This window comes from Syngnathus scovelli, chromosome 17 (genome assembly GCF_024217435.2).
Source record: "Syngnathus scovelli strain Florida chromosome 17, RoL_Ssco_1.2, whole genome shotgun sequence".
In the NCBI taxonomy this organism is placed as follows: domain Eukaryota; kingdom Metazoa; phylum Chordata; class Actinopteri; order Syngnathiformes; family Syngnathidae; genus Syngnathus; species Syngnathus scovelli.
In genome coordinates, this window is record NC_090863.1 from 13,164,262 (window position 1) to 13,180,700 (window position 16,439).

Here is a 16,439-nt window from a genome sequence, read left to right on the forward strand (position 1 = left end):
TGTCACCTACACAACTGCATTTTAGTTTAACTATTTTTTTAAAATTATGAAGCAAGAAAGGCAAATGTTTGATTGATTAGCAGTATTTCCCTTTTTACTTTAATGTTTTAAGCAAATATGAATGTTGTTGGATTCTGTCCACGATTTAGGGAGCGCGTTATCTGCGCCTCACGGCAAAAGCCATTGCCAATCACCCAATTTACTCACTGCGTGCTCGTTTGATTTCTTCAGATTGAGGAAAATGCTAAGACACTGAAGCACAAATTAGACTTACACAGGTTGGTTGAGTTCAAGCACAATTGTTGTTCAGAAAGCTCTGTTTTCAGGAAAGTACAATACAGCGCTGGGCCTTTCAAGAGCGGAAAGTCTCCATTCAGAAAAGGCAACGTTCAAGGTTCTTTGGTCCGCTTATATTCAGTTGCACATGCCAGTGTGGGCCGAGTTTAATGGGTGATGAGTCTTTGGGGCGGGGCAAGTTCGCAGGAGAGTCTGATTCCATGGGAGTGGGTGCTGCTGGTTGGGTGAGAGCTGGTTCCGTGGGCTTGGGTGCTGATGACGGGCGATTGGATGTGTGTGGGGGGGCTGCTGTTTTCCTTTCCGTCTTTCAGCCTTGACCATCATCTTTGGCTGGGCTGTCTCCCTCTGGCACCTGCTGGTTTTATCTCCAAGTGACCTTCCTGTAAACATTCTCATCCATTCATCATTCTTTCAATTTTGTCATTTTGTACGGAATGATGTTCGCTTTTGGCTGTGACATCATTAATCTATTGCTGTTCCCGATGTAAAGTTTGTTCTTTTGATACTTCATGTCTTTGCATATTCTTAGTTTCATCATGCTTCCAACCGTATCTTTTCTTTGTTAGGCAAACTATTTCCCTCTGTGCAGAGCGTTCAGTAGTCATCAAAAACTGGCGTCTAGCATTAGTCAAAACACAAGATACAATCAAGTAGTGAACGGTCAAGACGACTCTGGCCGTGTCCATGATTTAGAGAAAAACATCAGGCATGCATGACACAGTTCCTTAAGGGCCATTAAGCTATTTAGGCAATATATCAAAAGACATTTGTTATTTCAAAGTGCTCAGAAATATACTATATCAGATCAAAAACCTCTCTCATTACCACTTATCAAAAATGTCTAGTTACTATGTCTTCTTTATCGATTTGGTGTGTAGGTATAATTACTATATGCTTAAAATGTTTTCTTTTATTGATTTAATATGTGAATATACTTGTCTGCTTATGTACTTTGTTCAGTGAGGTTTGAGCACATCTGTTTTTGTAGCTAGGCAGGACTTTTTGTATTTTGACCCCACCCATTCCTTCAATGTTTTGCACTCTGGTATTTAATCAGGGGGTTGAATGTGAACATTTTAGATGCAGTCAAGATGAGAAAATCAAAATGCAAGATTTTATATTTTCTTTAGTCGCATGCACTATGCCATGCATTGCATTTTTTAAAAACTGTTTGGACGTCTCGTATCAAAACTGACCCTGTCGGTATTTAAATAACGACTACATTTCCCAAGATTACATAGGAGTGAAAATGGCGTCAGACATCCGTCTTTGTGTGCGTCTTCCTTCGTATACGTGGAAATATATTTGGTGTAGTGTAAATACAACCATTGATTTAATGCGTCCTATTGTTTGTTGGATTTTGCAAGCCATTACCCTTTCAAAAACAATAGTTTTCAAAGAGCAAATGTTGACCGACGACGTGACGTCACGCTAACGCGGTCCCCTCGCCCTATGGGCGAGCTGTTTGTTACGACGTCGGTCAGATTGGTAGGAAGAGGGGTGTTTTCCGACGTACAGGAAATGAACATTCCTGTTTTTGTACCCCGACAACATGAATTGACGTCCGGACACGATTTTGTGAATACGGTCCACATATATGAGGTAGGATTTTGTTGGGGGGGCAAAACAAATCCCCATTGAAATGCTAATTTTCGTTAGAGCCGTGAGGTCGTACGTCAACATCTCCTCGAAGGGGGGGCCCTGTGTGTTCCGAGGCTGGTAGCATTAGGGGTCCTTTAGGTGGACAACGACAGCGCTTTAATGGAACTGAAAATGGCCTGTAGCAATACTGTATGCAACTACCTGCATCATATAAACAACCGTTTGTCATTGTTGGGTTAACGCCAATGACCGCCTCGCAATAATGCACCGGAGACAACGTCGCTCATAGCTATTGTAATGTACCAGGCCTAGTTTGAATTGAAAGAAGTATGACTTTCCCATTGCGCTTTTAGTTTACAGTGCTGCACAATTGCGCTGATCATATTATGACGTGTCTTAAATGTGTCCTTGTTTGTTTGAGGTGTTCCAACATTTTGTTGCTCTTCAGATGTAATTCATGGTATCCTCAAGCGGTCCAATGAAGAAACGAACCAGCAATTCATCACCTGCCAAACACAGCAGGAAAAGCAACGCCATGAAAAAATACCCAACAGCACCTGGCATGTCAACCGACTCTTTCGATGCCCAAAAAGCAGCCCCACAAATCCACTTGACCATGGCGCATCACAGTCGTAACCTATTAAACTTCTTAAACGAGGATCGGACTCGACAGAGGTTCTGCGACGTGTCCGTGTCCGTGTGCGGAAAGCTCTACGGTGCCCATAAAGTGGTTTTGGCCCACGGGAGCAGTTACTTCCATGCGGAGCTGTCCAGGAACCCAGCCATGACCCACGTGATTCTGGATCACGTGGAGGACTCCGTTTTCCAGCACCTGCTTGCCTTGCTATACACATCCGAGTGTGTTATTGCCAAGACTGAGCTTCAGGCTGTAACTGAAGCGGCCCACTTCCTGGACATGATGGATGTATTAAAGCTGCTGTGTGAGGAAAGACTAAACGATAAGCCCGTAAGTGGGGACGAGAGCGAGTCACTGAAGACGGCCACTCGAGGCTCAATTGATCAGCAGTTGTACATAGGAACCTCGTCGCAGGACCAGAGTCAGAGTGACGCTCAGGCGCAACCGCCAAGTGAAAGCCAGAAAATGTGCGGCGGGAAGGCGACTACCATGCGGAGATCTGCTCGAAGGAGGAAGCCTCCAACCAAGTATGAGAAAGACTGCGTGGAGTATGTGGACAACACTGAGGAAACGCAAATAACTCAATCACCAAGGGAGCAGTTTGAAGAAAGATGGAACGATGAAGAAGTGGGAGAATATAAACTGGTAGTGGATGAAACCAGATCATCACATGCGGAAGATTTATTGGGTGAGGAGGATGAGGAAGGCCCGATTGAGGAGGGTGGCAAAGCACCAGCCGCAGGTCCCAAATACCCTGAAGGTCTGACTCCCGTCATCACCCATATCGCCAAAAAGAAGATTCTCAAGTGCCCCAAATGCGACAAGACCTTCGATCGAGCAGGTGGGAACGATAACGTTTTTCAAGTCATGAAGTCCATCGAGACTAGACAGTTGGGAGTAATTCAGGAATACCTTGATTTATCTTTTATGGCTCAAGTGGCGATTTCTGTGTCTACCAGGAAAGTACGAGAGTCACACGAGAGTGCACACAAAAGAGAAACCCTTCCAGTGTGACATCTGCCAGCAGCGCTACTCCACCAAGTCCAATTTGACGGTTCACAAGAAGAAGCACACCGACAACGCTCCCTTGCAGATGAAAGAACACAAGTGTCCCTTCTGTAATAAATTCCACGCGAGCACAAAAACCCTTGCCAAGCATGTACGGAGGTGAGACCGCCGGGTTCAACACCGTGACTGTGGAGATGTTCAATTATTCACCGCCGGAGTACGAGCAAGCACACTTGCCCAAACGACATGCTGGTTGATATGTTGCTCTCTTCTCTTGTGACCTGCCAGATTCCACCCAGAACACCTTCAAGAGTTTGTCAGTAAAAGTAAGAAGAGGAAGACTGAAGGCTGGAAATGTCCTGTGAGGGAGGGCTGCTCTCGTTTATTATCATTTTTAAAATCATAGCTTAAGGCCTGAACTTGAGCACGCACGCACGCACCACTGTCTAGTCTAGCAATAAGAAAGTACATTGAACAAAATCAAATGACTCCTCTTTTTCTCCTTTCTTGCTGCACCAGATTTGTCTGAAGTCTTTTACCCGCAGGACTCACTTGCAGGAGCATATGATCCTGCATACCCAAGATCGGCCGTTCAAATGCGCATTTTGCGATGAGTTCTTCAGATCCAGGTTTGCGAGGCTCAAGCACCAAGAAAAGTACCACCTGGGTGAGCCCGATGAGGAAAACAAATGAGCATGAATAATTGGACTTTTGAAATGTTCTTCATAATTAGTACTACTTTCATTTGAAATGAAAAATTGCATGCATTTGTTCAAGCAAACTCTTTTAAATAAACAAATATGTTTTGAAATGTTTTTATTAAATAACTGACGAAGAAAGGATTGAATAAAAATGAATGATACAAAAACGAATTAGCATGATTTTTAAAGTTTTTTTTTTTTTTTTTTTAAATCAAATGTTTAATAAAAAATCGAAGTTATGCAGTAGCGATTGAGCTTGAATTACACCATTATCAAAATGTTCCTTTTCAGGACCTTTTCCTTGTGAAATCTGCGGGCGAAATTTTAACGACACCGGGAACAGGAGGCGACACGTTGAATGCACGCATGGAGGGAAAAGAAAATGGACGTGCTTTGTGTGTGGAAAATCAGTAAGGGAAAGGTGAGAGAGGATGAACCTCCTGCTGACCTTTCTTTTGAATTCTGCCTTTGGAAACATTTTTCTTTTGCAGAACAACGTTACGAGAGCACATGCGTATCCACAGTGGCGAGAAGCCGCACATCTGCGGTGTCTGCGGGCAGACTTTCCGTCACAAGAGCTCGTACAGGTTGCTCAAAGGAGATTTGACTTTGATTTATTGTTTTGAATTGAAGTTTTCTTGCAATTAATTCCTTTGGGTTTTTTGGCTGACAGGCTCCACTTGAGAATGCACCGTAATGACAAGCGCTATGAGTGCGACGAATGCGGGAAGACCTTTGTGCGCCACGATCACCTGACCAAACATCAGAAAACGCACTCGGGTACAATTCTTCTCACACCCCAAATATATTTCATAATGATCCTCGTAATTTTGCAATTGGTTTGATGAGCTGTTTAACATTAAACCTCTACTCCTACTACTATTACTACTACTACTGCTTCATCTTACGGTACCTGCATGATTCCAGGTGAAAAAGCGCATCAGTGCGAAGAATGTGGGAAGTGTTTCCGACGCCAGGATCACCTCGCCATCCACTACAGGAGTGTTCATTTGGGAGAGAAAGTGTGGCAGAAGTATGTTGTCGACATTTCCACTTTGTTTGCATTTATCGTATACAGATTACTCTCTCATTTGTAAATCTGTAAAACAAAAAGTCTATCGTTCATATTCTTGTAGGTATAAAGCAGCCATGCATCAATGTGAGGTTTGCAAGAAAGAATTCAAGGGTAAATCCAGTCTGGAAATGCACTTCAGGACTCACTCAGGTAATTACTTTATTGTTTTTTGACCCATGAACATGAGTAGTGATTCCCAAATACGACACATTACTGGAAATGATCCAGTTTCACCAAATTGGTCTAGAAATTGTTCTTGCTTTACTACAGATAACGTCTTTATCTGTTGATGCCAGCAACGTGCAACAGGTTCTTAACTTGCATATTTGTGATTCAGAATTTGCATATTCACATACTTTTTTTTTTATCCTCTGTTATTTGCTGGTAGCAAAGAAAACCCATTTGCGGTTTAGAGCTCAGGCCAGGTTGATTAAAAACATTACTTTAACGCCCTCTTGTGGATTCTTAGTGTCATTAGTTTGAATTAAATTCATTACGCGTAAATGCCACACGCTTGGTGCCATTGCTATTACTAGGGTGACTCAGAGTTTGTTACCGGTAGGTCTACAACAATTGTCCAGCGGTTCACTATGTCGACTCTACATTTTACATTTAATGTTGTCATCTATTTGATGTTGCTGTGAAAGGTGAGAAACCCTTCAGTTGTCCAGAATGCCACCAGACGTTTCGGATCAAAAAGACCTTGACTAAGCACATGGTGATCCACTCGGACGTCCGTCCTTTCAACTGCCAACAGTGCAACGCCGCCTTCAAGAGAAAAGACAAGCTCAAGTATCACGTCGATCACGTCCACAGCAGCCGCTTTCTTGAGCAGCCAACGGGCCAGGACAAAATGGGCCCGGATCCTTTTAGTACGGAACCCAAGTCGACGCCTACGGGCGGATGCGTGGCTGACTCTTTAGACCCCGCCCAAATAGCGGGTCGACCCGGGCTGGGTCAATTGGACGCTCATGCGGGCATGCGAGCTGAAGAATCGCAGCCCAATTCAGGTTACCAGAACTCCGAGCTGGCGTTTTTAGAGAAGTACACCCTGGCGCCCCAGTCGCTTGACATTGTTCAACCCGTGAGGCCCGATCAGATGTTAGATACCCGAGAGCAGACCTACCTGGGAACATTGCTTGGTTTGGATTCCGCTTCCTCCGTTGCAAACATCTCAAATGCTAACCAAAGTCACCAGTGAAACGTTAGGGATTCATCTTGCGAAATGAAAAAGGAACAATACTAACTTCATTGTAGAACCGCTAATAATGATAGTGGCAAATTCACTTAAGAGTGTTTATTCTGCTTATTGCAATAGTGTGCTTCAGATTGAACCAAAAAAAAAAAGGACAGCGACAGTCGCCTGCGTTATGAAAACGCTGACGTCATCGAGGGCCGACAATCCAAACATTTGAACTGTTGCATCCTCAATCTTCACCTCTTAGCATAAAGTCTGATGACAAAGACAACATTGAATCAGTCAGCAAAAAAAAGTCCAAAACTAATATTGAAAACAAAAGTGTCACTTACAAATTTCAGGTCCCACCAATTACAACCTGAAACAAGTTGAAGTTTTAGTCAGAATTGAGCATCCATATACGTATATTCATACACTTAATTGTACTAAGTTCATTTTGTTTTTCCTTATTTAATCACTTCACTGGTTTCTTTTATATCAAACAAATTGTTTTAGGTTATTCACCTGACATGTTTCGGCTCTGATGAAGGCGGAAGAAACCGCCGAAACATGTCAGGTGAATAACCTAAAACAATTTGTTTGATATAAAAGAAACCAGTGAAGTGATTCATACACTTGATTACTTGGGCTATGGGATAAAATCATTTCAAAAGAATGCTTACATTGGCCTAGCTTTAGTCTTGCATTGTTGCACCGCACCACTGAGTAATGATCCGTTAGCCAGTGGCTCAGCTTGACACATTCTAGTCTCACAGTCTCACCATTTTGGATATATTTAACTCCATCGTATTTTAACTGGGGGTATTGCTGGGTGTCTACGGAACAGAAGCTAGCTGTACACAAGAAGCGACAAATTAGTTAACAATAAGTTAAGTCCACTGTATCCTTTTTTTTTTTATATATAAAATACCTTTGCAGGTGGGCGTCGTTGACCACTGGCTGTTAGCGTAGCAGAAGACTTTGTCCGGACCCAATTGTTTGTAGAAACTGCCACATTGGTATTTCAAAAACATTGCATCCCTTTCCACAATCTCCCCATTGGTGACAACGGGAGTTGTTCCACATTGATCAACTAAAATGGTCAATTGGAAAAAAAGAAACTCAAATTCTCAAACGTGATAATGAAACCATCTGATAATGAACGAATAACTACTTGTAGTAATTTGTGGATCAGTGGAATCGGTGTTGCCTGACGATCCTACAAAGTAGAAGGAAGACACCATGAGATTACATTTGTAAAGAATGAAATGAACAGTAAGTAGTAACGAGCCGGCTCAATAACCTACCCCCAGTGTTTCCACTTTCAGACCCGCTACTCGGTCTTCTCCCTGAATTGAAATAGGACGATGACTAAACATGGATAAATGATGTAAGCCAATCATTTTGTGCGCAGCTTAGCTTAGAATCGCAAAATACGTAATTCTTTTGATCAAATGAATTTCTCTGTTTCAAGTTATTTCAGTGACTGTATTTTTTTCCCCCTCTTTAACAAATTGGCACCAATCATTTTGTCCATGTCGATACGTACCTCCACCTGCAGGCCTTGTTTCACTGCCAGTAGATGTTGTAGCGCTACCAGGAGTTGGCTTTGCTTGTTTGACTGTGGAATAAATCAATACATTGACAAATGTAATCTCAATTTGAGTAGAAATAGAAGTTTATGGCAGTTACATGCTGTCACGCATTAATGAGTCAATCTTAAGCACCACACCAAACAATATCATATAAGTAAGTATATGCTACTAAAAGAATGACCATCTCATCAAAAATGATTCACACATTTGCTCAGAAGTGTGGAATCTATGTCCGTTTAGTTGAACACCCAAAAAATATATACATGCATCTATTTTCTGCTTGATTCTACTCACTGCAGGGCGGAGCGACTGACCAGGTTCCACCGATGCAAAAAATTGACTTTTTCTGGTTTCCCTCTAAATCATATCCATCTTCACATTCGTACAGTGTTTCAGTATCAGGAGCATACACATCTTGGCGAGGGCCCTGATTTATAATTACAGCATGGGGAATTCTAGGAGGCTCATCACATGCCTGGATACTTCCTGTGAAAACAAGTCAAATGAGGGATATATGTGCATTGCACGATACGACCAGATCTTAAGAAAATCGGACAGACTTACGCTCACAGATTGGTACAGAGTCCCATGATCCATTGACGCACTGTGCTATCGCATTGCCGTCTTTGTATGAGTAGCCGGCGTCACATGTTATCCTAATTACTTTGCCGTTCTCATACCAACCCATCAAGCTTGAAGTGAATTTTGCATGAGCGATAGCTGGTGGAATGCAATTCTTGTCATCTGAGTAATAACAAAAGAGAACCTTTAGACCTTAAATACAGTCAAAATACAGTCGGGTTTCGAACAAATCGGAATTCGAACGAGAAATTCGAGATTTTTTTGATTTCGGTTGTCGAACACAATTCGGAGGTCGAACCTCGCGAGATGAGCCGAAAGGACCCGCGAAAACCCGACCGCGCGGCCCGGATGCCGACTGACTCTGTTGGTTTTTGTATTTTCGTTACTTTGAGGATTGTATAAACTCTAATCATGCCTCCAAAGAAAGCAAGTGGGAGCAGTAAAGCCATCCATCCGAAAACACAAAGACGCTCTTAAAGCAATGCCACAGACAGACAGTGAGCGCCCGGCGCGCTGCGCGCAGGCGCAGGCGCTTGCGCGATCGGACCAAATGAAGCTCCCTGCGCACTGAGGCCCACTTCAATTTTGGAAAGTACATCAGGATTTTAAACATATTTTCTAAATTTCAGCCACGACTCTGTCACAATAATGCGACCAGCGCGGTGCAGTTGCGCGGTTGGCAGCGCGCTACGGTTGCGCGATCGGACAAAAATGCGCAAATAAAAAAAATGCTTAAATAAAGGCGGGTTTTTTTTAAGTCTTGGAACGGATTACATTTTTTTCCATTATTTGTAATGGGGGATTCGGAATTCGACCGATTCACTTCTCGAACCGCCTTCTGGAACGGATTGTGGTCGAAAATCGAGGTTTGACTGTAGTACATTTTCGTCATTATTTTAGTCATTTTTTTGTTTTGTTATAACTGCATAATAAATTATGATTAGAATTAACCCCCTTGAGATTTTCAATAAAATATTTTTTTTTTAACCTGGCCCATCTGTCCCATTAAAAAATCAGCACATACGTTCTTCCACCTTTGACATATGATTAGTCCAACACTTACCGATACATTGCGGTTGAGGGGACCATTTACCATTTTGGCATGTCGTGGTCCCCCACCAGCCATTCACTGCTGGCTTGAGTCCATTTTCACACGCATAGGGCAAGACAGTTCCGTGAGAATATGTATCTTGTTGAGGAACAACATAACCTCCATTCAGAAGGGGCGCACGACAAAAGTAACTCGATGAAACACAGCGATGTGCTCCATAGAACCAAATCAGCAAAAAACATCCAATGTACTTCTTGGACATTCCCAGCAGCACCATGATTAAAAAAATAATATTTTGACTTGGTAAATGTAGTGCTGTATGTGTGGTTGCGGTCAGGGTCCCTAAATGCATCTGCTTGTGACCTTCCCCATATCAGCTTGGGGATGAAGAAATAGCAAACATTACTGAGTCAAGCGTCATTTAAGGGTTACAAGTCAAAACAGAAATGTACAAACGGGTTTGGTTCTTGAGTCACGGAAAACGTAAATGTGAAATTTCCCGAATTATTCATTTGCCCAACTCATGATGACATATGTAAATAGAGGCTTGCATTGAGAAAGAAAGAATTCCTGGCACAAAGAAAGAAAAAAAACATCAATGACACATGTTTGCACTCGGACACAGCAAGACAACAAAGGTGAGTACACCCCCTTGCATTATTGCAAATATGCTTTTCCATCTTTTCGTGTGATAATAGTGGAGAAATTACTACATTTGCTCCAAAGTGCACAGACAGCTTGTATTACAACACACAGCCAATAATGTCTCAATCACCTTCAACAAAAGTGAGTACACTGATCAATATTATATCTTTATACACGGAAGAAATGATACGTTGCTACAGTTAAGTAGTCAAAGGTAGATAACAAATCATCACATTGAAACCAATGTCCTACATCAAAAGAGGAACAATTCGGGCCGAACTGGTAAGCTGTGGGAAAACAATGACATTTCGCTGCTTTTTGGCCTCTTTCGCGTTCCGTTCTCCAAGAGTGTCCCAAGCAGAGGGTGCGTTTCTTCTGGCAAAAAACAAACGAACAAACCCACCAACCAAAAGGCGAAAACTACAGCAAGTTTCAATCACTGGGTGAGTTCGGGAATGCTGTGTCAATGGAGAAACTATCATTTCAACTTTCTAACTTAGGTCCAATTGATCCGCTACTGACGCCGCTGCACCGAAAGAAAGCCTTTCTTTAGTCTGCAAGAACTCGATTCATACATACGTATGTATGTACCGCGCGGAGAAACGCGTCACGTGTTTTTTTGTTTTTGTTTTACAACAGTTTTTGCTCATACGTGGACACTTGCAATGTAACCGTTTTTAAATCGATGTGGAGGTGCAGAAGGCTGTGTCCTCCCTCATGGCTGATTCGGCCGAAGTCTTCTACGTCGGAGTGGATGTGGGCACTGCCAGTGTGAGGGCTGCTCTCGTGACCAGGGGCGGTCATTTGAAGACCTCTGCTCAGGAGCCAATTACCATCTGGGAACCTCACTGTGACCATTTTGTACAGTCTTCTTCTGAGATTTGGGAGAAATGCTGCTCCGTTGTCAAGGTAGGAGCGAGGATTGACTCATAAAGAGGTGCGAAATAGCGTCCCCTAGACTAGATCAATTGTATGGAGGAAGAGTGGGATTCAATAATAGTGTGCCGAAATGAAATTAAAAAAAAAAAAAAAAGGTGAAATAAATACAAAATAGTCAATTATAGGTTGAAATCACCCAAAATATTGAAATAAATACCTTGTTAGAGCAATAACGAAACATATATAGTAAATAGCGAAATAAGTATAGTCAAATGAAAGAAATACTGAAATAAATGAATCATTATAATATTTTGATACTCTTGCTCATTCATCCAACTGACAATTTTCTCTGTTTTGGTCAGAAAGTGACACGGGGTGTGAAGAAGAAACAGGTGAGAGGGCTCGGTTTTGATGCTACCTGCTCCCTTGTGGTGTTGGACCAAAGCTTCCAGCCTGTAGCAGTTAATCAGGATGGTAAGGTTATTTCACCCCATCATGCGGCGTCGAATATCATGTCATCCATCACCCATCCTAAGATGGCGAGGCAACAATAACAACCGCAGTGCGAGTCTTTCCTCGTCATCCAGGAAACAATCTGAGAAATGTGGTGATGTGGATGGACCATCGTGCTGCTGAGCAAGCTGCTCGTATCACAAGCGCAGGCCACAGCGTCCTAAGTAGGGTCGGAGGGGTCATGTCACCTGAGATGCAACCACCGAAATTACTCTGGCTCAAAGAGGTGAGCAGAAGTGCAATGGTTGAGTTGAGTATTTTTTTCTGCGAGGCATTTGTTCTCGATGCGCACGTTTCTTCACGCTTGTCATCGCGCACTTTTAACAATATTTGTCTTCCCACTCCTGCAGAACCTACGGGAAAATTGCTGGAACAAAGCTGCTCACTTTTTGGACCTGTCAGACTTTCTTTCATGGAAGGCCACTGGCTCATTGACCAGGTTTGTATGTACATACGCACATATAATTATGACGGAATTGATTCACGTAAAGAAGCCTTGATTAATCCTGTGCTGGCTGGGGAAATTCTAGTTTTATGGAAAAGCTGCAGAGGCTATTTCTACTTTCTTTTTGGTTTAACAGATCCCTTTGTACTCTGCTATGTAAATGGACATATTGTCCCCCTGAGGGTTGGGATGTGAGTTTTTGGACTTCAATAGGATTGGAGGATCTGACCCAAAACAACTTTTCCAAAATAGGTACATTCAAATAAGTATAGTAATATCAACAATCAAACTGTCCAGTTTTTGATTTGATTTGAAGTTGCTTTGATTTCTAGTGAAATCATTGATTGCTTGTCGTCCAGGCAGCATGACGTGTTCTCCCGGTAGTCCTCTTGGGGATGGGCTGACTCAGGGAGCAGCAGCAGATTTGGGTCTAGATCCAGGAACTGCTGTGGGGGCTTCGCTTCTTGACGCTCATGCCGGTGGCCTTGGTAGCTCACGCTGAACACATTTTTTTTCTTCTCGTTGTTTTTCTACAACTGTAGAGCAAAACAAGAACGCGACACCTACCGATTTTGTGACATATGTTCTATGATGAGTCACCGGCTTTGTTTCTCCAGGTATGATTGGAGCAGACGTAAAAGGCTTTCGACTGCCATGTGAGAAGCAGCCGATCACCACGCGCATGGCCATGATCTGCGGGACATCGTCTTGTCACATGGCGGTGAGTCCAGTCCGTGTTACTCCGTTGATGCCGTCTCATTTTCATGTTTATTTTTGACCTTTTTTTTACTTTCGCCAGATCAGTGAGCAGCCGCTGTTTGTGCCAGGAGTGTGGGGTCCCTACTTGTCTGCCATGGTACCGGACTTGTGGCTTAACGAGGGAGGACAGAGCGTCGCGGGACGTCTGGTCAGTCTGTTCTGCTGTGTCGCTCGCTCGCTCGCTCGCTCGCTCCTTCCTTGAATGTCCTTGAATTAGTCATTCATTGAGCCCAGCAGATAAATACCACTGCAACGTTTCCTGTCCGACAAAAGCTGATAGTAGATAAGGTTAAACGCTATTTTACTCCTAATTGGATGTTAGCTAGGTGATTTTTTTTTAAACAGAAAATCATGCATCCAACGTTTGCATTTCTTATTGTGACACAAACCTTCTCCTCCAGATTGACCACATGGTGAAGGGTCATGTCGCTTACGCGCAGCTCCAGGAAAAGGTGCGGCAGAGGTTAGTTGATGATTTGGCTCTTCCAAAATATCCGAAACACGTTAGCCGACACATGATAATACGATAATGAAGCGAGACGAAAGCAACTCCTACCATGATCCCAAATGAATTTTTGGGATCTTTTTCTCAGTTGTTATAGCTCAGGTGACGGCATCTACAGCTACCTGAACAGCCACCTACGTGGAATGGCTTCGTCGTGTTCAGCCGTTGACTTGCTGGGCTCGAATCTTCACGTGTGGCCAGACTTTCACGGGAACAGGTCACCATTGGCTGACCCCACCCTAAAGGGCATGGTGAGTCCACATTTTTTTCATCGTGCTCAGCCGTTGACTTGCTGGGCTCGAGTCTTCACGTGTGGCCAGACTTTCAGGGGAACAGGTCACCATTGGCTGAGCCCACCCTAGGTGGGCATGGTGAGTCCACATTTTTTGGGGCCTTACTCGTGAAATGCACACAAGCAGAATGAATTGGAATTCCGTCTGATCTTCATCACCAAGCAACTAGCAGTTTGGAATAGATTGTGTTCAACCTTAGAGGCTCCACGACTGTTTCATTGTGTGTAATGGAGTGATGACCCTTTTACAGGTGGTGGGATTGTCTCTTTCTCAAACTCTGGATGATTTGGCTTTACTCTACTTGGTGACCATACAAGCTCTGGCGGTCAGTCCACTGCTTTTTTGTTTGTTTTAAATGACCGACGCTGAGACCTTTGCTTACCATTTGACGAGTAACGATTTTTTTTTTTTTTTTTTTAATGTACTTCCTTGTTTTCTCACTGTATCCTTTTCTATTTTCAGCTTGGTACTCTGCATATACTGGAGGCCATGAAAGAAGCTGGCCATGACATTAAGACCATTTTCTTATGTGGAGGATTGAGCAAGAACAGCTTGTTTGTTCAGACTCATGCCAACGCGACAGGTACAAAGTGCAAACAAGAGACCATGACATGGTTTTGTATTTGGAAACAGCAACTATTTGGGTCACAAAATAAACGTGCACAGCACTCCAAAAGTATTGAGGCGGTTCCTTTAATTTTGCTCTCGTCCTCATAGCCAGTTTAAAAATTGAAACTGAGCAACGCTGTGTGTTGTTCCAATAATCAATATAGCAAGATAAAACAAAATAAAACTTGCTCAAATGACAAACTGGAAGGATTGTAACAAAATGTGGTCTCGTCAGAGTTTGTTTATCAGATCCAGGTCGCTTGTCTCATATTTGTCTTTGGATGTGTGATCGAAATGTTTTCAGTCCACAGCAAATATGGACTTGAGCATGATTTCCTGCGAAATTTTCATGGGACTAAATGCTGTTATTTAAATCATTTGGTCACTTTAAGGGTTGCCTGTGGTGTTGCCTGAACAGACCGAGGCTGTATTGGTAGGAACGGCAATTCTTGGAGCGTGTGCATCCCGTGACCATGGCACTATACAGGTGGAACACGCTCGCTCACTCACTCACTCACTCGCTCGCTCGCTCGCTCGCTCGCTCACTCACTCACTCGCTCACTCACTCACTCACTCACGCTCTGAAGCGCTGATTCGTCACTTCATTACCACTACCCAAAACACAAACATTATAGCACATCAGGGACGTGCGGTCAGAGGAGGCAAGGGAGGCGTACCCTTTTTCCTTTTAATTTCAATAATTTTGTATCATTCTGAACCAAAATCGCTGAATTCATAGAGTTCTTTTAAAACCGAAGACGATTCGCTCGGAGGAGCCAACGTCCTGTCTGGCCTCCTCTGAGGATTGCGTCATCACACGGCTGCCTATTTGACCGGCTATGCAGTTCGACTGAACTGCTCTCTGTCTTTACGTGGCTGTTTAAGTGTTCAAACATTGTGGCTATATGAATTAATTTCCGTAGTTAAGCTGGTGTATATAATAGCTTGTGTTTTTTGTCATCTGTCTGTAACGTCGTGTTTCTTTAGATGAACAAAACGTCAGCGCCTCCCCAGTCGTGAACGTCACCGCACGTCACTGTAGCACATTGCATTATTTCACAGAAGAAAGTCCGATTTCTGCACAGCGTGCTTATGACCCAAGATGCTGACTAATCTTTTTGCCCGGTCAAATAATCATCCCTGTGATCTTCCAGCAACAGATCTCATACCACCAGAGAATGATAAGCCTTTAAGCCAGATACACTAAAAATAAGACATTATTATTTGGACTAGGCTGCACCTGTCAAGCCCCTCTTCCAAAGGCGAGTGCAGCAGACAGTTGTTGCGTCTGATCCGAGCCGGATTGTGCCGCTTTCGAGTGCAGGGAGGCCGTGCCCGTCCGTGCTCTGCATAAGTCACGAGAGAGGCCGTGCACCGTAGCCCGATTCATGTTTGGGCCTGAAAGTGCATAACGTGATTTGTTGTTCATGATTACTTTAGGAGGCGATGGTGAAAATGGCTAAAGTGGGAAAAGTTGTTGAGCCTGATCACAGCCTTCAGAGGTAAGGTGAAACTTGGACAGAATGATTTTCTTCCTTATCAGTCAGTTAAGTGATCCAACAAATATGAAATAATTCCAAGCATCAAACATGGAATAAATATCATCTCTTTTGCAGATTTTACCAAAGAAAGTGCCAAGTGTTCCGGCGCCTTGTTGCCCACCAGAGGGAGTACCAAGCCCTCATGAACACTTTTGGGACAGAGTGAAACGCACTGTAAGAAAAAAGAAAAGTGACTCTCACTCAACCAGTCCACAGCAAAACAATTTCAGGTCCCTGTCACCCCCTAAGAAAACATCTTGTGATAAAATATACCTTGTATATTATTACTTTTGGAGGCAATGGTGAAGATGGCTAAAGCGGGAAAAGTTGTTCAGATGGCTAAAGCGGGAAAAGTTATTGAGCCTGATCACAGGCTTTTTCTCATGATATTTCAGTAAAGTTGAGCTGACCTACTTTTGGTCATTTGTTTGTTTTAAATCGAGCTCTTTTATCAAATGTGATTTACAAAATTATTGAAACGTTACCATTATTGTTTGTAAAAATGCAGGCATACTATTTATTTAC

The 16,439-nt window shown here is 43.1% G+C and overlaps 3 protein-coding genes across 19 annotated transcripts; 2 read left to right on the top strand and 1 right to left on the bottom strand.

Moving 5' to 3' along the window:
- Nucleotides 1-1,751: 1,751 nt before the first annotated feature.
- Nucleotides 1,752-8,157, top strand: zbtb41 (zinc finger and BTB domain containing 41). Of its 2 annotated transcripts, none has more exons than XM_049746571.2 (11): nt 1,752-1,899; nt 2,348-3,377; nt 3,496-3,703; nt 3,833-3,905; nt 4,064-4,211; nt 4,537-4,666; nt 4,737-4,832; nt 4,919-5,025; nt 5,173-5,278; nt 5,382-5,470; nt 5,968-8,157. In XM_049746571.2, the coding sequence occupies exons 2-11, from the start codon at nt 2,357-2,359 to the stop codon at nt 6,519-6,521; spliced, it is 2,532 nt and encodes an 843-aa protein (XP_049602528.1). In that variant the 5' UTR covers nt 1,752-1,899; nt 2,348-2,356; the 3' UTR covers nt 6,522-8,157. The 2 variants fall into 2 exon arrangements, with proteins under 2 accessions (XP_049602528.1, XP_049602529.1); XM_049746572.2 differs by having other exon boundaries at nt 1,776-1,899; nt 2,321-3,377.
- On the bottom strand, nt 6,199-10,045 carry LOC125984605 (complement factor H-related protein 1-like). 4 transcript variants are annotated; one of them, XM_049746617.2, is made up of 10 exons: nt 9,738-10,045; nt 8,657-8,836; nt 8,387-8,578; nt 8,047-8,118; nt 7,805-7,846; nt 7,672-7,716; nt 7,429-7,590; nt 7,181-7,351; nt 6,851-6,876; nt 6,199-6,773 (listed from the first exon to the last, which is right to left on the bottom strand). In XM_049746617.2, exons 1-10 carry the CDS (start codon nt 10,000-10,002, stop codon nt 6,762-6,764), a joined length of 1,167 nt encoding a protein of 388 aa, XP_049602574.1. In that variant the 5' UTR covers nt 10,003-10,045; the 3' UTR covers nt 6,199-6,761. The 4 variants fall into 4 exon arrangements, with proteins under 4 accessions (XP_049602574.1, XP_049602573.1, XP_049602572.1 ...); XM_049746616.2 differs by having other exon boundaries at nt 6,199-6,876; XM_049746615.1 differs by lacking the exons at nt 6,199-6,773; nt 6,851-6,876 and having other exon boundaries at nt 7,071-7,351.
- Nucleotides 10,046-10,315: 270 nt separating this feature from the next.
- fggy (FGGY carbohydrate kinase domain containing) lies at nt 10,316-16,327 on the top strand. Of its 13 annotated transcripts, none has more exons than XM_049746587.2 (17): nt 10,696-10,813; nt 10,871-10,953; nt 11,064-11,279; nt 11,612-11,723; nt 11,813-11,988; nt 12,113-12,201; nt 12,344-12,459; nt 12,567-12,695; nt 12,825-12,928; nt 13,007-13,114; nt 13,368-13,429; nt 13,560-13,722; nt 14,015-14,089; nt 14,227-14,347; nt 14,766-14,860; nt 15,814-15,875; nt 15,990-16,327. In XM_049746587.2, the coding sequence occupies exons 3-17, from the start codon at nt 11,088-11,090 to the stop codon at nt 16,078-16,080; spliced, it is 1,695 nt and encodes a 564-aa protein (XP_049602544.1). In that variant the 5' UTR covers nt 10,696-10,813; nt 10,871-10,953; nt 11,064-11,087; the 3' UTR covers nt 16,081-16,327. The 13 variants fall into 13 exon arrangements, with proteins under 13 accessions (XP_049602548.2, XP_049602540.1, XP_049602544.1 ...); XM_049746586.2 differs by having other exon boundaries at nt 11,070-11,279; XM_049746588.2 differs by having other exon boundaries at nt 10,871-10,949.
- The last annotated feature ends 112 nt before the right edge of the window (nt 16,328-16,439 follow it).